Source organism: Cygnus atratus, chromosome 1 (genome assembly GCF_013377495.2).
Source record: "Cygnus atratus isolate AKBS03 ecotype Queensland, Australia chromosome 1, CAtr_DNAZoo_HiC_assembly, whole genome shotgun sequence".
Lineage (NCBI taxonomy): Eukaryota > Metazoa > Chordata > Aves > Anseriformes > Anatidae > Cygnus > Cygnus atratus.
The window spans coordinates 63,655,507-63,681,115 of record NC_066362.1 but is presented as its reverse complement, the minus strand read 5'-3'; the positions used below and the strand labels follow the sequence as shown (position 1 = coordinate 63,681,115).

The 25,609-nt window shown below is 39.7% G+C and overlaps 1 protein-coding gene across 1 annotated transcript; it reads right to left on the bottom strand.

The window, feature by feature from the left end:
* Positions 1 to 24: 24 nt before the first annotated feature.
* Positions 25 to 22,493, bottom strand: AMN1 (antagonist of mitotic exit network 1 homolog). Its single transcript, XM_035551034.1, has 7 exons — positions 22,354 to 22,493; positions 15,953 to 16,085; positions 12,192 to 12,336; positions 8,903 to 9,120; positions 5,233 to 5,289; positions 2,015 to 2,126; positions 25 to 864 (listed from the first exon to the last, which is right to left on the bottom strand). Exons 1-7 carry the CDS (start codon positions 22,413 to 22,415, stop codon positions 791 to 793), a joined length of 801 nt encoding a protein of 266 aa, XP_035406927.1. The 5' UTR covers positions 22,416 to 22,493; the 3' UTR covers positions 25 to 790.
* Between the last annotated feature and the right edge of the window lie 3,116 nt (positions 22,494 to 25,609).

Genomic DNA, 25,609 nt, shown 5'->3' with positions numbered 1-25,609 from the left:
TCACATAGAGCCAGAGCAAATGAGTATTTGCCCATATACAAGATTATTTTATTGGTCATAAGCACTATTCTGAAATATGTTAAATCACCACAATAATTTCAAAGCTACTTTATGTTTACATGCTCACAGACTGTATTTTTGGATGTGTAAAACTCCTGTAAACATTTGATAGTACATAAAGACAGAAACCTTTAGCATCAGTAACATCAAAAGAAAAGCACGTACAGTTTTTCCTCCAGGCTGAGAAAAAGTACACAGTAAAAGGAGATTGTTACTACATAAAATATATTTGCACTGCTATTAATAACACTTCCATTTATCAGTTCTCGCTGCTGACTTTTGTCAAATTAAAGTCCCAACTTTGCAGACACTTCTGTGTAAGTATTATGTGCGGGCTTGGCATTTTTAATTGCAACTACCCTCTCAGATTACAACCTCGGAACAGATAATTAATACTAGATTCAGGTAAGTAGCTAAGATGCTAAAAGATGCTAAATAGTGACAAATCTGATCGTTCAAAGAGGCTGAGAGATGACAGTGTAATACTGATTATCATTTTAACTTTCCTCTTAATGGTGTATGACCAGTGATGCAGACAGGACTCTGCTTAAGCAGAGAGCCCAGGCTCACATGCAAGGACAGGAATGGCGACGGAGACCTCTGGTGGGAAGAAGGAGAGAAGCAATGTGGAAGTACAAAAGTCACCAGCTGTTTCTCCGAGGTGCTTGTTTTCTGAAGCAGCTCTCCCACCTGTAAACTTTACACTCATACATACACAGACAAAAAATAATCAGTAAATGGTCCACGTCACTTGCTTGATTTTGTTTGATATGACTAGCTGCTCTAGAACATCTCGGGAGCGATCTACAAAAGAAAAAAAGAATTTCTTGTTATTCCTTCTGAAAATATATTGAAGGGTTGATCACAATCACACTTTATGTATAGCAGTAGCAATTTCAAACCATTCTGTTCTTTCTCCACTCATAACTGTAAAGTATCACCAAACAGCCAAACATTAAAAATGTAGATAGGTATTGGGAGAGTAAAGTCTCTTTTTCCTTTTAGAATTTAATGAACACACTCAAGTGTGATGAACTTCTGTGTCCTGCTTTTCTGTTGGGCTTCATTTAGTAGGTTTCATAGAAGCAGTACATCTTTCAGAGGGTTAAAGAAGAGGAAACTTCAGTTAACTAGACAGCAAAACCACACAGGACAGTGAAGAAAGCATTGATTATTCATATCTGCTTAAGTGCCTTACTCTTTGTATAAGTTTCAATAAATACACAGCTGTTGCATTAATGTAAATTACATTTTAAAAACAACCATTTCTATCACATAAAACTCAGGAAAGGAAAAGCTATGGTTCTTATTTCAACTTTCTTGAGCATATTTAGCACTATGTAGTGCCAATAGCTTAATCTTTTTATGACTTCATAGGACTTTGTTCTAGATTGCTTTGATACGAAAATCAAAAATCTAGTTTCATATAGCGTATTTATCAATCTATGAAGTCTGTTGTCAGGCAAGCAAGAATGGGAAAGTATGTAACGTATCTGGAAAACCAAGAATGGAAGAGATAGCAGCCAGGAACCTTCAGAAAAAGCTGTTCTGTACCTGAATCTGCAATTGATCAGTCTTTCATAATTGCACTGTAATGACACTACGTTAGTGACAAAAACGTGAGCACAGTCTAGGACAGTAGTAAAGATATATTAGGTTGTAATTTTTAAATATGGTAAAATATTTTCCCGAAGTCTTCTCATCTACTCTAGGACTCCATCATCATGTTGAGAGGAAAAGAACAGCAACAGGAAAACTCCCTCTCTGGAGGCTGCCAGGTTTCAAAGCAAAACTCTCATCTTGCTTTGGAAACCTCAGTGTGCATTTATTATGTTATCTAGCAAGTTATTACATGTATTGCATAATTTGCAAAGCATAGTGTGATTTTCCAGTGAGCAAGAATATACTGTCAGGAAGTCATTACTCTTCGTACTCCCTGCATCATTTGACCCACCTGTTATCAGTGGGCATCCATGGAAGAGAAAAATGTGTATCTTTGGACAACAAGTCAGGACTGCTTCCACAGCAACATCAGTCAGATTTACACAGCGTTCCATGTGGATCTCCTGTCATGAAGATAGTTTAAAAAAAAAAAAAAAAGCCTATCAGAGAACCCATAGTTTTGGAGGTAAAGCTATCATCTGCCCAAACATCTTCAGAGATCCCCACCCAGAAGAAATTATGACCTCCTGTTCCTCAGTGCATTGATCCCTTATATGATCCTGTAGTGACCAGGAAATGCTCAGGAAAATTATGACAGCTTTTCTATCAAGTGTCAAAACTAAAAACGTAAAGCTGACTTTTCTCCACATATATATCTCAATGTATCTCAAATGCATATATCATTCAAGACAACTGAAAAAACTCTTCAGTGAGATTCTACAGAGTTAGAGATCCATTAGTTTTCCTACGACACATATTCTCCTTCCAATTTGCTGTCCAGGAGAATAGATACCAGACTGATTTCTGAGTTCTCCCATAACAGGCATGATTCACCAGTCTCCACTAGAAAACGTTCTATATAGCAAAAAGTTCCTAAAAGTACTTCTTCTATGACTAGACACCCATTCCCTTTGTTATCGTTATCTTTGTTCCATGGATTGGAAGGAGAGAAAGTTTTTTTCCAGCATCACATTTGCAGCAATCACTCTTTGACAGTCTCCATATCTGCAGTCATCCTCCTTCATTCTGATAGTGTTCGCCCCTATGGCTTTAACAGGTTATCATCATTTTCTTGGTCTTGTTGTTAAAATGGTTGTTCTTTAGACTACTTTATGTACGCATAAAGACAACATACAAGGAGAAATGCAAAAAAGGGAATATCAGAGCTAACAGAAATAGGATCTGGAATAATATTCTTTGGATGCTCCAAATATGCACTGTTTTATTGTGAAAGTCTCTTTCAAAATGATGAACTCCAATGATCTTGAAAGAAAACAGAAGTGAAAAGGACCTTTTGTAATAAATGCAATCTTGCACAGAATGACGACACCAAAACAAGAACTCTTTTCACAGAAGCAAGATACACAAAAACTGGTGCATGTATAGTTTTTAGTTCATTATAATGAGTACGTGAAGTGTGGAATCTGAATGCCTCTGAATGAAGTAAAAAGATTTATAAATCTGCCTATTAGTTAAGAGCATTTTAAGACACTAATTTCACCGTGTGCCTGACATTAGATCATTGCACCTTGGCTTTATGACATGAAGCAGAGGTATGAGGATCATGACATAAACAAAGAAGAGAGTTCGACAGACGGTAGCAAATAATTCCACATCCTCTATTAAGTTTTCCTCAGTGGTTATAAACCAGAGACCTAAGCTTTTCTAGTTCTTTATACTAACAACATCTGTTTTAAAAATCATGTGATTTCACAAAAAAAAAATCTTGCTTTATTAAGCAGGACCCCTCCCCCTTCCAAATGCAAAAGCATTTAAATATATGGCTTTGAAGAAAGTACTAAGCAGAGGAAAACAAACAAAATCCATACTACTGTTAAGTTTATCTCCCTCTGTATCATGTCTATCCTAAAGGACCTTTAAAAATGTCATCGAGGAGGTACATCCCAGTCTTACATACAAGGAAATTTTGTCAAGAGACAAAATGGCATGACTGAAATTTTCCATTAGTTCTTCTGAAATCAAAGCCAGCATTATGGAATTCTACCATTAGATAACAAGGGACAAGAAAGTCTATTTTTTGTACAAACACACTCGCATGGGCTGTACAATTAGCCACTTTTTAAACAAGGCCTCATTTAAGTTAGAAATCAAAGGTAGAACAATTGATGCAAGAATCTTTAGGCTCTAACAGATATAAACAATTTTATTAGACAAACTGAGGATTTTCACATTATTAGTTCAATTTATGATCTCACTTTATATCTCGATAGTAAGCATGATAATCAGACACTTTTCATTTTAAAATACTTTCTCTTCTAAACAAAGTCCTGCTATGGTTTTAAACTAAAAGAGGGGAGATATAGGCTAGATGTTAGGAAGGAATTCTTTCCTATGAGGGTGGTGAGGCACTGGCACAGGCTGCCCAGAGAGGTTGTGGATGCCCCATCCCTGGAGGTGTTCAAGGCCAGGCTGAATGAGGCCCTGGGCAACCTGGTCTGGTGGAGGTGTCCCTGCCCCTGGCAGAGGGGTTGCAACTAAATGATATTTAAGGTCCCTTCCACCCCAAGCCATTCTGTGATTGATTTTATACAATCTTTTACCTTCTTTACCTCAGCATTGCTTCTCTTTGCCAGTCTGCCAAGTTACAGATTCATGGCAGTCCAGGGAATACTTCAGAATTTCTAGGAAAGGTGACTAAGATATGCAAACTTAACGCCAAAAGGCTTTAAGTTTGCCATGCAGCTGTCTTCTCCACTGGGAAGGTTTAAAGACCTTATGAGTCTGAGGGATTGTCTTGTACTCTTTAGCTCTACTTTCTATCATGACTTCTCTCTCTCTTCCCTTCTGCACGCATTAGAAGTATTTTCCCTGTCCCTGGAGTTCCTAGAAGCTTCTGGACTTACTTGTGCCCACCACCTCAACCTTTCTTTAATACTTATAGATAAAGCAGGTCTTATATAAGCTACCTAACTTGTTCTTCCTGATCTACTACTGCTTCCACAGGCATCCATGCATAATGCATCTGAAAGAAAACCTGTACGCTTTCAAAGAAATAGTAGCAACAGCAACATGACCAGGAAATACCAGAGGCCACATTTCATAACTTGGCAATTTTAATGATACGTAAAATGTGAACTGATTTTCTATTGTTTGAAGAAAAAGGGCTTATACGTAAGAATATAATTCTCTGTAAATTCTGGACAGTAATAATACAGAAGAGGTAAGAGAATACTGACAGAGCAAGTGCACTACTGTTAGAAAATAATTCAAAACTTCTCTAAAAACACCACCAGTTAAAATAAGCAAACTACATTCGATAGAAGATAACTCATATTGAAAAGAAACTGTGGTTGTCAAAATCTGATCTGAGGCAGTGGTACAAAGAAACAGAAAATAAGTATTTAATTCATAACCAAAACCAGGGCAAGTGTGTACACAAAGGTAAAATTCAATAACAAACTTCCTTCAGAAGAAATAATAATAACGCTACTAATAGTAGAAATGCAGGTATTTGCTTTTTTCATTTCTTTGTTCGGTTAAATAGCTTACCTTTAAATTCTTTGAACACACTCCACTCACTAGTGCTATAACGCCATCATCTGTTACCTAGAAAAAAAAGTTATTAACACAATGGATTAAAGCTCAATTTTTCAAGCATGGCTATTTGGGAAACATTTGTATAATAATTTATTCACTCCGTGCAGTCACTAAATACATCTAACACTACTATATTTTCTTCCCAACTAAGTTTGTAGAGAAAATTATCCAAGTATGTTTTTTCCTGTCTATTAAGTACTTGCATTATACTGCCATGTGATCCACCCCAGCTTTTCTGCTGGGACGTTTCCAACTGTGTAACTGCTATTTTTTAGCTTCATTGGCTCATTTAACACTACTACGGTCTGGGCATGACAGTTTTATTTATAAGGCACTTCTGCTCTGCCTGGACCAATTTCCCTGCTGTTTTCATGACTGCTAGAAATGTTCTTGAAGGAAGTTCCTCCGTTAGGAAAACAAAAGTAATCACAGCCGGCTTCTATCTAGAGTCTTACTTTTACTCAACCTGAAGCAAACCAGCTACTTACGACTAAATTCCCTTAAACAAGCAGTCAAAGCACTCATCATACTCTTTCACTGAAAGGTTTATTGAAGCGATTGGCTACTGAAAGCCACAAAACAACGATTACCTGCAAGAGAGCAGAGAAACACAACAGACTGTCTTTTCCTCAGAAAGACAGAAAGAACAATTTACATGTTCTCTTCCAAATTCATTAAACTTCCTCCCCATTTCCGATAGACGTTGTATTAGATGACTGGAATAACAGTCATCAAATATACACAGTGAGGCTCAGCCAAATTTGACAGCTAGAATCCAGAGACCACCAGCAACATTTCTGTTTAAGAGTTCAGTACTTCCATTGCACAAATTGTCTCATGCCTACTGGCCATCTATTGCAGGTCTGCTGTACAGAATTGTATTAGTAGGGGTCAAACCAGTGCAAATGGAGAATGAACAGGAACATCCCAGTGTATAGGTACACAAAGGGCTATAAGAATAGCAGGTATTGTCAGTATCTAGCTTAGCAGGTCATCAGGCTGACAGCACATTTAGCTTCTCAAGACACCCACACCAGGACACACAGCACAGTAAATGAGTAAATTCTAATAAACCCCATATGTGGAACAGAATGGAGAGACTAATCCCTGTCGTTTCTTAAAGGTTATAAAATGGCACATCCAAAACCAGTACATCCTCACCAGCTTAAGAACAACTTGAATTAAGCGATGAAGATTTGATAGCCTGTATCCCTTTTTGTCCACGTCATCAAAACAAACCTTGACCACACTTAGTGGTTGGTGCCTGAGCACTGGAAAGACCATCTGAATGCTCTCTTGATGATTGTGAGTATATGGTTATGACAGCACGAGAGCATCAAACCAGTTCTCATTAAAACAAAGGCCCCTCACCTCCCTATAAGGGGAATTAAGCATTGCTATACTACTCCTGCGGTGTTGCAGTACTGTTTCCTACACTATCAGCTATCTAACTGAATTGTCTGTAATACTGCAACTGCCCGTCCTCATCAGAGGGTACACTCCCATACTGAGGATAAACCACTTACAGTTGGCATCAAGCCACAAATATATCAGCTTTTTGATATAGACTAGTTGTCACCAAACTCCTGCACAACTAACAAAGGCTTACATATTCAGGTAGCAGCAGTTAAGCATATAAGCAACCCAGTTGTGTTCTATATGAGAAGTGTCTGGACAGGTGAAATAGCTAGCCAGCAACATTCCTGCTTTTGCCAACACATTTTGCAGAGAATTAAACAGCCCTGCACAGAACTGTAGTTTGCACAGCCCCTTCAGGTAAGATTCCTTCTGCAATTGTTTGCCATATACTGAATCAATGAACATTAACACAGGAAATGTACTGCATAATTAGTGCAGGGATGGGGACTTTTGAGCCTGTATTCCTACCTGTTAACACTTCTGGGATTTAGAGCAGACTAGAAGTACAGCTGAAGGCATAGGGTTTGTGTAAAAACCCTAACTCCTCAGAATGGTAACGTAAGCACGCTTACACATAAGCATAAATAGACTTCTTATGCAGTCCCAGGCTAGAGTAGCAGAATTCTTCAGGCCAAGCTTCTATTTATACATTGCGTGTATGCAGGGGATACAGAGCTACACCTCCTCCTAAGTTCAATCTTTCCCTTGCCTTGCCCACCCTATTTCTTATTATTTTTGTACCAGTCCTTGTAACTTCTGCTTACTGTGTTTCATCTCTCTGCAGTCACCAGACAGGACTACTTTTAGAAATGGTTACACCACTCTGTGGCATTTGGCCCCTTTGTAGTCTAGCTTACATCTGTTTCCTTGAGCTTGTAGTGAGTTGTGCCCTTCTTTGCCTGCTCATTTATTTCCAACTTCCTCACTGTCTTACTCTTTCACACAGGTTTGCCAGTTCCACTTATTTTTACTGTTCATTCTGGCACTCAAACACAAGAATATGGTGAGGTCTTGGAATCTCTACAGGCATGAGTCACCCAGGTTCCCCCCCTCAGGCTGCTTAACTGTAACAAGCAATATCACAGGGAAATATTTTAAGCTTACTTCATTGATATGTTTCACGTATTTCAGTACAATGAAATTCAGAATTCTAGTGTTTTATCACCATGTGATTGATGATCAGAAGGAACAAAAGATGCTGAAACATCTAGTTATTCAAGAACCTTTCATCTCAAGTAAAACATATACTGGGAAACTTATCTGTTTCATGTAAAGGAATTGAGGAGGTAGGAAAGGGAACTAAAGTTTGAAGAAATAGAGTTACATGATACAAATATAAATTACCAAAGAATAGGAAAAAAAACTCTTGATGCCCTACCTCTGGAAAAACTTAAAGAAGAAGAATAGCATCTAAAATATGAACCTGTTCCATGTTTTCCAAATCTGACACTTCATTATGAATGCTCTGTGTATGACTCACATTCAAGTAATCACGCACCACCACAGCCAACCGCACGCTACACTTCATTATCTCAACAATTCCTTTCATCCACTTCATTATCTGACTATAATTATAAAGCCCATATTAGTATTGCTGCTGCAGCTGATTCCCCCCTTCTCATGCTAAATACTAACCGCTGTTAAATCCTCTTATCTGTCCTTTCCAACATTTTTAATGTCATTCCTTCCCTGTTGACTCCGTAACATAACTCTGACAAGCCATTCAGAAAGGAAAGTTGCTCTTGAACCAGAACTAGTTATGGAGTCTTTACTTCTACTCTGGGCTTATATTGCTCAATATTCTATATTATTATTATAATTCAGGTCAGTTTATCTTACCTAAAAGATGATGATAATTTTTCCAAAGTTCTACTTTCTTTTTAAGAAGTATTTTATAACTTGAAGACAATGATTGTACTAAATAAAGACACTGAAAAAAAGTCTCCAATATGTGGTGGATTCTAATAAAACATACGTATTGTTAGCTCACAATATATACTGTAATACCAAAATGGTGTGCTTTTCTGGTTACCGACATGCAAAACGTATCTATCTTTTTCTTTAAGAGGAGGAAAGTGGAAACAAACTGTGGTCTTAAACCTTCTTAGGAATAGATCTAAAAAAATCCTGTTTCAAGTTTATCATGTCAACCATAAATAAATAAAAAAACAAAAGTTAACTAGCCAACTGCCACCATAGTTACCTGAGTGGATGAAAAGTCCACACTGTGAAGAAATTTGCAGTTTTCTCCTAGTGCCTGCAGAGAAGCATCCATGATGCCCGAGCAGCTGCCCAAATTCACTATTTGTAAGAATTGGCAGTTGAGCGCAAGAGCGAGAACTCCACTGTCAGTTATGTCACAGCACCTTTTGAAAGACGCTTCACGCAGGTAGGGACAGGATAAGGCCAGGGCTATGATACCTATCAAAGAAACAGCAATTTAAAGAATTGGTCTTTTTAGTTTTATTATTATTATTATTTTTAGCATAATCACCCTGCTGAAACCAATGTACTGTCCTCTGGTCACTGACTGCTCAACTTTCACATCATGCCATGCCAGCAAGATTCTGCTTCCGCACAAGGAGAAAGAAAATGACAATACCGAACAAGAGCGGAGACCTGTTTAGTGGCACTGCTGAAGAATGCCAAAGTTGATAAGGATTTCTAAATGCTGAATTCCCTTCCATAGTGCAGAGGGATGCCTGAGGGATGTTATATACAGGAAGTATCATCTCAGTGAGTGCATGAAAAAAAGCCAAAGGTTTGAGATGCCTCTGGAAATGATGGTGCAGTTGCATCACAGTTTTGATGATATAGCAGGTGTTTTGAAGAACAACGTCCATGCATACAACTGAAGTATTTCAGTCACCTGGTCAGTATGGTTACACAGGTAGTAGGTCCAACATGATGAATGGAAGCATGTGATCATAAAGGCAAGTCAGAGAAAAGCTAGAGGATGGGAAAAAAAAATCAAGTTAAAGAACATTATGCTGTGCTGGAAAATGGCCACGTGAAACTTGAGGAAACAGAAGATGGAGTAGGATGTTGGGACAGCTAGGATGGTGGTGGAGTAAACTGTTTTGGAAGAGAAAGGAGACAATAGGATAGATTGAGATTAGGGAAACTGAGGAAGAACAAGAAATTAGAATAAACTGTAAAAAAAAAAAAGGAAAGTTTTATAGATGAAGCAGAAAAAAGGAATAGATATTTTTGGACTTTTTCTGAAATATTTTGGCAGGTCTATGTGCATGGAAAGTCCTTGCCAAGAAGCACTGAAAACATGGCCACCAGAGCAAATCCAGAAAATAAGATGATACACAGTCTGTAATGAGGTAAGAAACTAAGATGCAGATCTAAGAAGAAAACAACTTTTAACAGGTAGGAGGGAAAAATTCACTGGTCAAGCTGGGATGAACATAACTACTAAATCCTTACTGGGAGAAATCACAGACAACTACACCAGACTGGTGGCAGACACAGAAAGGTGCAGAGACTCGGAAATTGAGGTGATATTCTGCTGGCTCCTGAAAGACTCTACTCGTCTGAACACTGGGACATGTTCACCAGTTAAGTGGTTTAACTTAAACGGAATCTGCTTGAGTAACTGGAGGAGCTGCATCGGCAAAAAAAAAAAATTAAAAAGCTTTGCACTGTAGAGTGATTGCCCCACAGGGCACAGCCCCACAGCACCTGAGCTGAGTGAGCAGAGCAGACTGATGGTAGTACTGGGTCCCACTGACAGTGCAGCAAGTAACTGTCAGAAAAAGCAAGGTAATAGGTCATGTCCAAGGCAATTTTAAGAAATCCAAACAATAGTTCAGAAGCAGGACAGGAACCATGTACACCTACGACACAGCCCAGGCCAGGACTGAGGGCCCATGAGCAGCTCGTTGTTGCAGCTGAGAATAGTCATGGCCACTAAGGTCTGTAGGTGCCCTCAGAACCCTGAGGGCTGGCAACAAACAAAACATTTACACAACAGTGTTAGGAGGTAACCAATAAAATAAAAATACATGAACTACAGATGCAATTCATGAAAAGAACTTATTTCAGAGATCATGGAAACATGATGATTACAGCTCTACAAAAAATTACATAATTTCTGGACAGAAATTAAAAGTTGAACGCCATTAAGATATTTTACTGCATAAAAAGTTCAAAGAAAGGCGGATGAAATAGTATTTGGGTCAGAATTACTTTGCAAAGAATGGTAGAAAAGATAGTAAGGGGAGATGAATTTAGATAGAGAAACAAGTACTACTGGATACTGTATTAAAAGACACATGCTCCACATGCAACCTACAGAGCAAATGTTTCCTAGTAACAGTAGTGCTCAGATATTCATAGATGTGGTAGACAGGTTTCTTAAGAAAAAAAAAATCCTGTTACCAAATTATTAAGAGGTAACACTTCTTTAAACTGTTTGCACGTACATTTGAATAAGAATTGTTTCTGCTTTAATTAAAAGCTTTCTAACTCTGATTCGCAGTTTAAAAAGAGCCCAGTTTGTAAGCAGGAAAGTTAGTAAAGTTGAATGGACTAGAAACTTGTGAATAAAGAACTAGTCTTCCCAGTTTTATTTACAAAGTAATCAGGAATCTCCAAATAGAGGAAAAACAGACATAAAGAGCTCTATGCTTAGCTGGTACCTTAAGAAATTTACTAGGTAGCAGTGGACAGATGAAAGCATGGCAGGAAGACCATCACAAACTATATCTTAGCGGTCAAAAAGCATAACAATGAGGTGACATTAAAATCAGTCAACAAACTTAACTAAAAAAAGTTTAACCTAATATTTAAGTAGAAAGATAAGCATATCAACATGCAGCGGTAAGAAAATACAGAAAAGGCTGATCTAAAGCAAGGAATATATTAACTCAAAAATAAATTAATACTTTGCTTCAATTTTCAATAAGGTTGAGTTAATGATGGAACGAAGGAAAAAGTATAATAAAAAGACAGAACTAAACTTGTGGGAAATAAAACTCAGCAAACTTTATTCTTTCAAGCCAATAGCTCCTGACACAACTTCAGACTGAAATCCCAAATCTTAAAGCAAGTTAAGTCTTTCAAGTCAGGGGAGATGCTGTAAGCTTGCTTACTAACTAAAGAACAAATACATTTAATTAACATAGAGGAAAAAAGTAATCTAGGAATTCACAAGCCTGAAACTTCAACCCCAGTGGTACTGGAAGGGCTCTGAAACAAATTTTGATGAAGGAATAATTAAGATGAAGTGGAAAATATGATCCAATGTACCATAGTTTTACCAGAAAACTAGCGTTACAGTAACCTGATAGCTCTCTTTCATAAGATAATCGGTGCTCTAGGCCTATAATTTACACAGTTGAAGTTACTTTTAATTAGTATTGGTGTGACACTGGGGATTTCTTAAAACAATATTTACCCTAGATATTTCTGCAATTTACTCCAATCTAGCAAGAAAAATAAAACAGAAATAGGATCCCGCTTATCTGACATAGATAACATACCTTCTGAAGTGATTCCCAATCTGTTCTCTTTGCAAGAATTTAAGTTGATTTTTTTCAATTGCTTGCAGTTATAAAGCTGCAACAATGCGTTATCTGAAATATCACAGTCTCGGAGGTCTAGGGACTCTACAGCAGGATGCAACACCTGTAACAGAAACCTACCATTTCAGTCAAATTCTGCTGTGTCATAGACCACGCATATTTTAAAGCTGAAATACCGATATTGTTAGAAATCACATAGAACTCTTAAAATACTCACTAGAGGATGGGGTTACCAGTCCTGACAACTACATCTCTAAAGAAAATATGCTACATTTGCCACAACAGTATGAATGTTCAGCTTGTGATCACATCTAGAGTGGGAACACATTAACACAACTATTTAAGCAGCGTAAGTAGTGTTCTGATGGTACAGTTGTTAACACTAGTGCTTCAACCAGCACAGATATGTTTACCAAGGATAATATCCTTGGACTTACTAGCACAACTCTGATGGCAGAAAGCCGAAGTGTAAGTACTGATTGTAATCAAATCTTAAATCTGCTTAAGAAGTAAGGGCAAGCTTCAAAGCTATTTTACCCCAGAGTATTTTTCTCAACTACACACACACTCTTTTTCTTATAAACAAGCAAACTCATTATCATACCATAAGGATGTTTCAAATACTCATAAAATAGGCTCTCTAAATCCCACAAGACCACAGGTCTTCTTCTCTTCCCCAAGAGTGCAGTTATAAAGCTTATACCTGAAGTGATGGAAGCCTTCAGATTTTGGTAATAGCCACATATCGTACCTTTAATTTCAGTTTTGAGGATTCTCACTAATTTCTATTACATAATATTAATAGCCCCCTCTTTCCATTCCATGTGTCACTGTGCAAACAGTCTGTATCTTTTCTGACCAAAAGGTGGATGTTAGATCAAGTTTTTACACTACCTTGTGTTACTCCCTTCAGCTTGTCATTCCCTTCCTTATCTCACAAAGATAAAAGCATATCGTAAATCTCTATACGCAAGCAAAGGTAAGTACATAGCTGACTAGTTGCTAAAGGCCTACTCCTTTCTCAGCTTCACCATTCTAAACAGATATTAGAAAGATATAAGGAATACTGTTCTTCTGTTGTGCAAATATACAAGATGCCAACGTTAAACAAGCCTGCTGAAAAAAGCAAAAAACTTTCAGTAGACTGTAATTGCAAAATGAAAGGCAGACATAAGGGAGGGTTGACAACTTTTTTCCTCAAATGCCAGAAGCCCCAAACGCGTCTCTTTATGCCATAAAACCACCAACATATCCCATAATAGGCTTCTGAGTAGTTTTCACAAGAGTAACAATTCTTATTTCATTCATATTGCTGAATTCACATTTAATGAACAAATACAGCCAAAGCCAGAGAAGACGTGCTTGAAGCCTACGTGATCATCAAAATTTATTCAAGATACTTTCCCTGACTGTTGGCTTTCTTTCACAATTCCAAATTGCCTAAGACACAATGGAAGTGAGCAAACCGCTGGTTTTCATGTGAGAAATCTTATAAGAGATTAAGACTGCAAAAGGGGAAAAAGAACCAGTAGGTGGATTCTAAATTCTAAATGAACAGCAACATTACTATAATACTGTCTTTTTAAAGTAGACAGAGTATGAGTTTCCCTATCCAATGATTTGTCACATGTTCAGTTATTACTTAAAGGTTTGCTTACTTTTGTTATTCACAGATTCATATTCATTGAACACATATACTAAAATCTAATTTGTCCCAGAGAGGTGGAATTAAGATAGAGTTAAGGACTGTTTTAATGCACAGGATATTAAAGTACAGACATTTCTTGTGGACAAATGCTGAAGTGCTTTATGTATCTTTATGGTAAAATTGAGCTTTAATAAGGAGCTTAGCATACATGCCATGGAAAGCTGCTTTAAGCAAAAAGCAGAGTAAAGAAAAAAAAAGATGATAACACCAATCTATGCAAGAGTAGGAAGGTAAGAGATGAACAGAAGCTAATAAATAAGTGCAGGTGAACAGAATTTCCACTGCAAGAAGTTTAAACCTTAAATAAAATGCTGGACAACACCAAAGAAAGGACGCATGTAAAGGAAATGAGACAATATAGCTTGGAAAAATCCAAGAGAACAGTATATAATACCATAATACTGTGGAAATTATAAAACAAAAGTACAGCAGGGAAGCAGTAGCAGAAACAGAATGTTCCTTATCCATATAGGAGCCAAATTGAGACGTTGCAAACGTATAGAACATAAAATACCTAGGTTATGTATGATGCAAGCAAGGAACAGTAAGAGCTAAACATAAGGTGGTTTTGCAACACTGAACAAGAAGAATATCTGCAAGATGAAAGAACAGGAAAGCTGAAGAGCAAAACAGTGTGGAGAAACAGTAGGAATTCAGAATCATAAAGGTGGCTAGCATTTAAAGAAAAGTCCAAATGAGAAAAATAAACCTGGAAACCGTTAGGAAAGAAGGCTAGCATATACCATGTTCAAGAAATGTTATTATAGGTAACGAGAGGAGAGAATTGCAGGAAACTGCAGGAACAGAGAAAGGAAAAACATACGAGAAAAAGAACCAAAATAGAATATCCAAGTACCAGATGGAAAACATGGTTCCTAGAGAAGGCAGCGATCAACAGCTGAATGAAGACAAAGGCAGATGAGATTTTGCAAAGAGCCAGACAAAAAAAAAATATAACTTAAGATACCCTCAGTCTGGGAAATAACTGGAGAGTTTAACTTTTTTTGTGCATGTATACACAGTCACATGGTTATAATTATACCCTTATCTTAGGATGCTTAGAAAGGAAAACCTACTGAAAACCTAGCCAAACTCAAATTTTCTCAACACAAACTTGACAAAATATGATAAAGAATACAATGACTCTGTTGAAGCACTTGCTTTTTTTTTCCCCAATTAAAAATGGTACATCCTAAAGATACAATATTTTGTTTGCAAGTTTTCCCACACTACTTATGATTTTGCGTCCAATCTCGGTTTCACTGCTCTGACTCTGAGAAACTGATACTGTTCGCTGCTTACAAATTACGTGTAAAAGCAGGAATGAACAGGGAGTCATTCATTTCCTTTTTCACCAAGGTCAACCTTTAGCTCTCCTCATTTCTCACACCTCCCTGTGAAACTAAACAAGATAACAAGACAGATACCAGAACAGATGTGTCCCTCAATTTACAGCTGAAGAAAAGTCATTAACCAGTTTCATTTTGAAACACTGACAGACATCAGTGAGCAAAAGGGATGAGAGAATGTGAACCACCTATTTCTAGCCCAAGCATAATCGTATTTCAAAGATTCAAGATTTAAATAAATTTTACTGAGATCATGTGCTTAATGTCAAGAACATAACAGAACCCTAACAATTTCCTGAAATCCTTTAATTATAAAATTGTGCACTGGCTTTTTGAAACATACTATACTCAATAACAGAGTGGTTTACAATAGTCTAGTTTCTAGTACTGAATTGGGGTGATGTAAGTCAGCTGATTACACAGAAGACAATTATCTCTGACTGGAGAATGGGAGAATGTTTTGTGTTTACTTGTCACTAAAATCATTATTTCTAATACAGAACTATTAGCATTACAGGGTGTAGGAAAAAGAAACAAAAAAAGGTAAAGATATGGACAGTGTAAGCAGCCCTGAATTTATCCATCGTCTCACATAAAGAATTGCATTTAGTTCATCCTCATGTATTTACTACCACAGACTACAGTTCTGAATGGATTCTTACCTCGCTGATATTTGAATCCGTTATTTGCCCTTGCATGCTCATTAATTTAATTAGCTTATCTTTTATGTTGGGTGGCAACGGCTTGATATCTGCAATATATCTGGAAACGTTCTTTGTCAAACACTGAATGCATCTGAAATGAAGGAAAGATACAGTACAGTCAAACAAGGCATTACATATTATAGCAAACAAGCCTTCAGATGTCGAATTTTGCATCCAACTGTGCTGCTTCCAAACCTTATTATGTCCAGCTGTTCCATGCTACCACCAACTCAGTTATTGCCCTTTTGGGTCAAGCAGCTGATCCTTCCATCCAAGTACTCCCCTAACAACTGCAGGCAAAATTCAGCCTCATTCACCTCCATCACCAACACAGCTCACCAAAATCAGTTTGCTGGTAGCACATTTGTGAGCCCTACGAAAAGCCCTTTCACCAGGTGAACCTCCAGTCAGCGGGCAATAAAAGCTGTAGTTCATACAGCTGGTTCCAGGGAAGGGACATCTTTCACCTCAGTTACAAAAGCAAAGATTAAGATTACATTTTCAACTGTAATATTTTGTTCACTGCCTAGTTCACAGTAATCTCTTAACATGAATGGTGGTGTGTAACCCAATGCTTAACCCTTCTAACCTTTCGCATAAAACTAAATCTGACAGCAGAGGACTGGAAACTGTCACCTGACGCATACATTTTTGAGTCTTAGTAGGGGCCAGGAAGTTACAGATCAACGAGCCTGTGGTCTACAAAGTGGATTAGTCAAATAAAAACCTAGTGGGCACACAGAAAATATAACTTACAGGGGAAAGTGAATCCATGAGGAGCTTTACAAGGCATTCAAAAAGCCTCAGCAACATTTCTTTAAGAAAGTAAGCTGCCCTGGGATGAGAAGGAAGGTTCTTGCACAGAGGAACAGCTGGTTGAAATCCTATTGCAATCAGAAACACTGGTTGGTTTGATTCAGTATAGCCTTTGTTTTTTAGGCCTCCTTCTCCTTCCCCCTCCTCCAATATGCTTATTCTTCAGAACGATTTATCAACCTGAAGAAAACAGCCTATCATGCTCACCAGGCTATAGATTTTGAACAAAGAGTAACGCCAATACACACTCCCCCACCTGCATTTTCTGTACACGTGACATCCTGCTCTGCCTGCACTTTTTGTATTCAAGGGCCAAAACTGTTTCTCTGTTCTGAGCAATCTGGTCCCCTGGCCAGATACAGAAACTTACACAAAGTTTCCACCACGAGATACTGCTCCATCAGACATTGCAAACTAATCTCAAAGAGACACAGGGCTGAAGCATGTACCTGAAACAGAATGACTGAATAGAAATACATTTTAACTGGCCTACTAGCACTGCAGAATGCTGGATAATGCTTTAAGATATGATTTGAAATCCTATACTGCCCCTGGAACTTTATCTGTGTGAATGCAAAAGGGATCGTTTCAGTCAGAATACAGTGTTAAGAGACTCCAGATGGAACAGAGCTTTTTGGAGAAAACACAGAGAACTTCACTTAGGCAAAATAAAACAAAGAGACCAGTATTATCCAGATATACATGGAACAGTACCTATGTGGAACATCTGAAATAATGATTTTCAAAGTCCAATACACAGAAGTGTAATCACTTACACAACATTGAGTACTACAGAGGGACACCAATCACACAATCCTGTCTTTTTAAGACTCCTAAGGCACTGTAATGTATCACAGGATAAATGTTAGTGTCCCAAGTTCTGCAACTGCAAATTACAATCACAGACTCACTGAAACACCAGACACAATTCCAGGAAGAGCTTATGAATGCTTCTAAGCACTTACAACCATCATCACTCACTCATGCTCTGAAACAACTGCTAGTCCTTAGAGAAGGAATTGCAACTCTCTGAAGGAAGAGTTTATTTTCAAAACCAAAGTCCCTAGGTAACTGAGGAAGGTAAGTTAGCATGAATCTAACCAACATCCAGAGATAAAGGGAAAGGTAACATTTTGACTTCCAGGTAATGCCAAGACTTTAAAAAGTGTTACAGCAGAGCAAAACTAAAATTGAGGAAGGCTGTCACCCCACCATACCCTGTTGCTTCGAAACATTAGTCCACATAAGCAATGGTGTGCTTTGAATTGACAGTTCTGTTATCTACTGATGATAGATACCCAAATTAAATTCCCTACCCCAACTTTTATTTTTAAATCCTATGCACAAATTTTGAAAGGAAACATTACTGTCCTACAAACAGTTCTGCGTCTCTAGGATGAACACCTTCCTATTAACCCACCCTTACTTGCAGCAACGTGGAGCAGCTCCTGTAACTGCACAGTAACTCTCTCAGCCCTAGCTGGCATCTACACTTCTGTCACCTGGGTGCATGCAGCAACAACAAAGATTGGTAAGTAAATAGTATAACGTATTCACCTGGCAGACAGACTTTTCCAAGTCTGAATGAAAAGAAAAACCCAAAACTATTGATCCTGTTTTTCATGGGCAAGGAAAACTGAGCAGTTTTCCTTGACCCGATAAAAGGCCACTCCTTTGCTCAAAACCCCAGCTCATTTTACCCTGCTCCACATACCAGACTCGGAACGCAAATTGTTCTAGTTTAGACTCGTGTACAAAGTGTCAAAAACATACTTATTTGTTCCAAAAACGTCAAGAGGTGCAAAACAGAAAAGGTCCGTGATCTTTAACCTTAACAGGGTAAATGTGTATTTCCAATATATAAAACAGAAATTCAATCTTTATAGCTAATTTTTCTACAGACAGTTTAGCTTACATCAAGGTACACCTTATACTAAGTTATGTCATACAGAAAAAAATAGTGGAATTGATGACAGAAGTGGGATGCAACAGAAGAAACAAACCAGAAGAACGGATACTAAAACAGGTAACAAAATAGATGCATCTGTCCTGCACTCTTTAGGATTAGATAATTTATATTCATAGCAAGACCATAAAGTGAGCTTTGTTCTGAAATTGAAGCTCTGCTTCTGCACTCAGTTTTCATTCATGCAGCTGTACCCATCTGCTACTGTTCTGATACCTTCCTTCAGACCTTAGTCCTCAAAAACTCTGACAAGTTGGGTAAAGCACTAACCTGCAATAGGCTGGCCACCTGCTACTGACATCTGTTACACAGGAGCTATCTACAAACAACACGGGGAAACAGTCATATCTAAGCAGTACTTAACTTCACGTGCGGAACACTTCTTTATCATGCAGTGACAATCTTAATTAAAACACCTTGTAATCTGTTGTTTGATCTGCATTGCTCTGAGTCTCGTTTTTGATTGTAGAAGCTCTCTTGGTTCTGAGTTCATGTGTGGGCATTAACAAGTTGTAACACCTGCCAGGGCTCTGCGAGCCTTGTAACAACATCCTCCTAGAAGTATGAGAACCAGAGCTGTTATCTGCCCCAGCTGCCTTCACTTCTCCCGTAAGCGTTGTTGCTGCCAGGCATCCTCCCTCCTTGACAGGCCCTGAAACTCTGAAGCTGTCAGTTTTCAACCAAGCATAATCACGTACACCAACCACAATTTTGGTTTACATCAATGTGCTGGGCTTTAAACCGCATCAGCTGGGAGTGCATGTGTTAGCCAGTCATTTCTCACCTTGGGAACAGTAACTTCAGAAAACAGAAGCTACTATAGGACATAACTTGAGGGGGAAGAAAAAAGTTTCTAAAGTTTTCTATGATGCTTTGTGCAAGTGAGCTCTGGAGTGCTAAATGCTCTTTTGGGGGTGGGGGGAAAAGGGCAGCAAGCAGCAGATACCAAGAATCAGAAGAAACACCTGTATATATACACTTTCAGGTTTGGAAATGTTAAAAATAATGCCCTTATTGAAGGGACTACTACACACACAGGTCTGTTTCAGTTCTTAGTTTCTGCTGTAAGCTCTGCTAGTTAAAACAACAAGCTTAAGGGTTAGCCTAAGCAAGAAGCTTAAAGTGAAGATGGCCATCACCTGATTAGTGTAAGACACTAAACAATACACTAAAATTAATTATATAAAAAACAAAACAAAACTGTGCCTTAATTTCAAGTATTCGTCTTACTGGTATAATAGTTGTAATATTAATATAGGAAATCACTACAGCACTACTAATAAAATAGCATAAAATAGGTTAGTAACCAATCAAAAGTAGAAAATGTTAAGAGTATCAAGCTCCGCAGTACATGTAAAGAGAAATTACTAGGTCTAAGATACAACGCTAATCATGAGAACATAAGCATGTAATGTAATATATTATACAAATACTAAGGAATGAGAAAAGTGTGGCTGTTCAAGCTTTGAAAAAAGCACGATAACTGATTTTTATCAGCAGATCAGCTGTTACTACACACCACTCAAACAGAATGTGAAGTCCAAACAGTGGCTGAAAAGTCTAACCCCAGCCCCCTTGTCTGTCCAACTTTTAACTGCGCCTTCCTCATGCTGACTCTAAAACTCGCAGTTGCACAGCAAGCTGTTCAGCAACTGATCTGAATGAAAATTCACCTGACTAAAACTGAGGTCATATAGTAACACTGCCAGAACAAGTGGGTGAGGGCAGCAGCAGTCTAGAGTTAAACCAAATTAGACTAAAGTTTAATAAGGATGCCTGTAGTGGGTACCTGCAGAAGACACTGTAACGAGGAGACAGCGATTTCAAGCAGAATCCAATCAGTCTCACCACATGCCTAGGGTTTAGACATCCACATGTCAGTATGTGTGACTACTGCATAACTTGAGCACAGACCTGGACTGCCTTTAGCTCATTCCTATGGAGATGTGTACAAGCATAATGCTTTCGTTGAGTCTTGGCGAGTGCTAGATGAACTTGGCTGACCAACTGCAACAGAGAAGCCTGTACATGGCTCCAACTCAATACATACAGGTTACGCCATCTACATCCCTTGTCTTGTCTCATCTCAATGCAACATTCCTTTACTTGGCAGCAGATACGATGAATAGCTGTTTGCTTCTTAGAAAATCTTACCAGAGCTCTAAAGACCACAGCAACTGCGAACCTCACCTCTGATGTGGTCTGTGCAGCATGCTGATCAATGCGAAGGGGCTTGTCTGACATTGCGACAGCCAGCGTTCCCAGCACCACAGGGCTTGTAGGATTACTATCATGTCTTCTACTACTTTACACAATAAACCAGTTAACTAGCCTTGAGTGTCCACACCTATTGAGATCTCAAAAGAACCGGCACCTCCTTGGTACAGAACAGCACCCTACTTTTGGCTAGGGTGAGTCAAATAGCCTTTCTGAGCCTTTTTACTGGGCTATGTGTGTACCTACCATGTGAACAGCCCTTCTCTTGTGATGGCGGTCTACTGAGTTGCACGAAAGAATGGGCAAGCAGTCCTTTGTCACAAAGTGCACATCTGGTATGTATGTGCTAAACACATATTTATCATACAACATGTACATTTTAGCCACAGAGTAAATGAACTATTTCTGGCACGCTACATTCATCCAGATGGAAGCAAATTGTCACCATATATTGTAGTACATAGAAATAATTGCATCTAAAAACAAAATACAAACTTAATTTTTGTGTCCTTTGTGGATACTAAGGGACTAACCCAGCTGCATTTGAATAGGGAGCTGCAATTTTAGACTACTTACTTCAGATTTGCAGAAAATACTCCAAAAACAATGCAGATATATGGATATCGAGTTATGTCAAATCTTCTAGTTACTTTTAACTGTCTCTTGCCACTGAGTTTGAAATGTAGCTTGAGTAAAAAGCATATTAATTGCATCCTTATCAAAAAACTGGCAAACGTTTTCAGAGTGCATTACTGATTTGAAACGTAAAGAATGAACCATTTAAATTATGTTTTCACTGTTATTGCACCTTATATGAAGCCATAAAACATTTACTGGCTATACCAGGGCAATTAAAATCTTATCTCCAGTGTCCTTAAAGAAGAATAAGTCTAACTATCATTTACTATCTATTTGCTTCATCTGTCAAGCCAAGTATTTTAGCCCTATCCTTTATCTCCCTCCTAAACACAAAGGAACCTGACAGCACAAAAACCTCAACGCAAACCACCATCCAGGGGTTTCACCAGAGCCAGCAGAAAGCAGGGGTCCTCAGGGGACCTCTCCGCACACAGACTTGTCGAGGACCATCCTGCTACCCACCTGCCACACCCTGTCACCTATTCCTCACCTCCTGCTAGTCGTCTGCCAAGCCCTGTCACCCTCCCCGCCCACCTCTCAGCCACCAGAGGCTCTCGCCCCTGCCAAAGGCTTGCCAAGAGCCCTGTCACCCCAGCCACCCCTTTTCTCCACGCCCGCCCCGGGAGCGCTGCCATTCCCCAAGGGAGGGCAGCGGCCAGAGCCGCCCGGCCGGCCCTCAACCCGCCGGCCTCCCCCGGGGAGAAGGGCCGGCGGCACTCACAGGTCCAGGAGGAGCTGGACTTCCCCGCCGGCACCGTCCCAACCGCCGCTGAGGCGGCTCATGGCGGCGGCGGGGCACGGGGAGCCGCTCAGGCCCAGCGGCTCCGGGGGACGGTGCCGAAATGGCGGCGGCTGCCTCGGGTTGGCGGGCATGATGGGAGATGTAGTCCCGCTGCAGGCCCGCGCGGCTTCGCCTCAGGGAGTCATGCTTCACGGAGTAGGCTGAGAGACTGTGAAAAACCCCAAATACCGGGACTTTAATATTTAGCATAGAGTATTTTTCCAAGCCTACATGAAGCATGGGGGACCTTGGGTAGGTTAGAAGGCTTCGGGCAAGGTGCCACGGCTGTTGTAACCGCGTTCTTTACAAAAACACATTTCCCTCATTTTTACTCTCGGTGAAGTCATACCACTGAAACACAGCAACAGCGTTCCTAATCCCCATTGACCTGCAGAATCTTTGTAGCTGCAGGTGATTCGCAGAAGAACTCTACAACTCAAAGCAAATGAGTTATAAAGTAGGTATGTGGTTTATTTCGGTGCTGGGCACATGCGGGATAGCCCCAAAGGCATACGCAACAATTTGCTCAATCGCGTTCTCATTTATCCCCTAAAATATTACATATGCATTAAGTTTTGCAGCACATCTATGCATATTCATTTCCTGGCTCCGCCTAACCCCACTTCATATGCTAATTATCTTATCAGTCCTTCTGCACTTGCGTAGTACTCTCTGGTGGTCGTCGGGTTGAAGTAAGACATCTTCATCAGAGTTGAATTTTTCACCTCATCTCCTTGCGCATGCTCTCTGAGCCCTTGGTCACAGTCCAAACCATAAGGTTGGTTTGATCTGGTTCTCGGGGTCCCAGGGGCTCCTGTTATCTCAAGGCCTTGCAAGTATGGCATTCTTTCATACTGTCTTCGCACATACATCCTGTCTTTTGCAAGCGCAGCACAAGCACAGTACATCACAAACGTAGTGCATATTAAGCAATGAGTGTTGTCTACGTATCCATTCTTAATCAATCGCCCTCTAATTTCTAACCCCATGTCTCACAGGTTTTTTTCCCCTGCCTTCTTACATTTCTGCCTGCATAGACAGGAAGCACATGAAACCATCAGAGCAAGCTCGAAGGGACTGTTTTTGGCTTTCCCCATAACAGTATGAGACACCTCCAAGGAGCAGAGGGGCCCTGGCTCCAGAGGCCCCAGGAGTCAGTCAGCTTTAGCTGCTGTGAAGGGGTGTTTGGTGTGTCAGGGAGCACAGGAGAGAGCTGCGCCTCCTCCTGTGCCTGGCAGCTTGGAGGGCTAGCAAGGCACAACATGGCTGCAGCTGAAAGCAAAATGTGATTTTTTAAAAAAAAAAGAATTTATTTCAGCCTTGGGAAGGCAGAATCTCCCAGGCTGCTGGCAGGTACCAGCGGGCCTCCCATGTCATACCTTTTACACAGGAAATACGGCGTAACCACAGTAGGCTGCTGCTCAAGGAGCAAGGCTAAGAAGTCCAGCAGACTCATGGGCAGCAAGAGCTTTCAGGCACCATCTCTGACAATGCTAATTTAAATCAGATTAAAAGCACCCCTGTCACTAGCTACTTGTTCCCAACCCAGTGCTCTCACTGTGTTACAACAAACTGTGTGCCTGTGATACATAGTGAGCAAATACCCTTAGTTTACTAACAGCTATTTCTCTTGGTATTTTTCAAGAGATTCAAGTCACTGTTTGTTTCAATGAGGCTAACATCCTCAGGAGCTGCTTCTACAGCAGTTCATGGTCTACCAAATTTCACAGATCAGTGCTGTACGTCAAACCAAAACTGGCACCAGGGTACCTCAGCAGTTACACATGCCGATCTTAAGCAGATTCAACCACAGGCAGCTGCAGAAAGAACTTCAGTCACATCAGACTGAACATGGTATTTTACCAGCACAATTTCCCACCAGGCTGTAACACAATTCGAGAAGTGCTCAAGAACAAACTCTGCATAGATGCTATTATTAAGTTAGGCCCCAGCCTGTACCAGTGCATGTTTTTTTAACTTCTCAGGTGCAGCAGGCAGCACTTCCCTTTGCTGAACTTTGTGAGGCTCCACTTTGCCCCTTCCTCCAGACCGTCAGCTGTCTCTACTCACAGAGAAGTTAACCACTGTTCCCAGCTGTGGATCATCTGGAAGAAAGTGAGTATGCACTTTGACACATTGCCAGTCACTGTTGAAGATTTAAATGGTATGACCCTGGTATTAACCACAAGGGACTGGCCTGCATCTTTTATTTGTGCTGCTGATTACAACCCTTATAACCTGACAGGTGGCTGTTTCTAGTGTACTTCATCTAATTATCCCAACATTCCCCCTCATCTCAGGGACCTGGGAATCCTGAATGCAGGTCTTACCAGTAAAGACCAAGGTGAAAAAAGCACTGAGGACCTCAGCCTCCATGTCTGTCTTGCAGTGTGAGGTGCTGGTTCATTTGAAACTCAGGGGAAAAGGCACAGGATGTTTAAGAGAAAAAGTCTGTTAAGAGTTCTCAAGAGCTCTTAAATATCCCTTTTACTGCTGGAAACCGTGCAAAGATACAGCATTAGATGGTCCTCTCTGATAGACCCATAGCATTCTGTGCAGAACTGCACTTTGTGATAAGGTTCAATGACTTCACTGCTCTTCACATCTTAGTAGTATTCTTCTGGATAAAGAGAGTTATCAGTCTTTTACTTATACAATACTCAGTGTTCTAGATGGTACACTGAAGTTTGTACGCTGAAGTTTGCCAAGAGTGTTACGCTTTTACACATTCCCACGGGATCAAGCTCTTACAAACAGTGCATACAGGTTGTGTTAAGAAACAGCACACACTGTCATCACACTATGTGCTCAGGTTATTTAGCAGTCACTCATGCTAAAATATGAGTGTATACAGGCAAAACCTACAGTTAAACTCCACCTAGATTTTGCTTGAAGTCACTCTTCATAATGCCTTCTGTGTTAACTCACTGAATACTTTTTCCATCAGGTTCCCAGTCCCATTTAGGCTTAAGCCCACATTCTTTAGCTTTCCTTTTATTGCTGATATACTTGTAGAAGCCCTTCTCATTGCCCTCCACATCCTTCACCAGATTCAACTGAGCTTTCCTAACCCAACCCTTCGCACTCAACAGCAGCTCTGTGATTTCTGGGCTACTTGTTCATGCTTCCACCTCTTGTATGCTTCCTTTCATGTTTGAGTTTAGCCAGAAGCTCCTAGGTCATCCATACAAGCCCC

Coding starts and splice junctions, on each gene's coding strand:
- AMN1 (XM_035551034.1), bottom strand. CDS start 22,415: ATGAGCCGCCTCAGCGGCGGTTGGGACGGTGCCGGCGGGGAAGTCCAG. Junction 16,086..22,353: donor GTCCAGCTCCTCCTGGACCT/GTGAGTGCCGCC, acceptor CCTTCATTTCAG/ATGCATTCAGTGTTTGACAA. Junction 9,121..12,191: donor ATTGGGAATCACTTCAGAAG/GTATGTTATCTA, acceptor TTTCTTTGATAG/GTATCATAGCCCTGGCCTTA.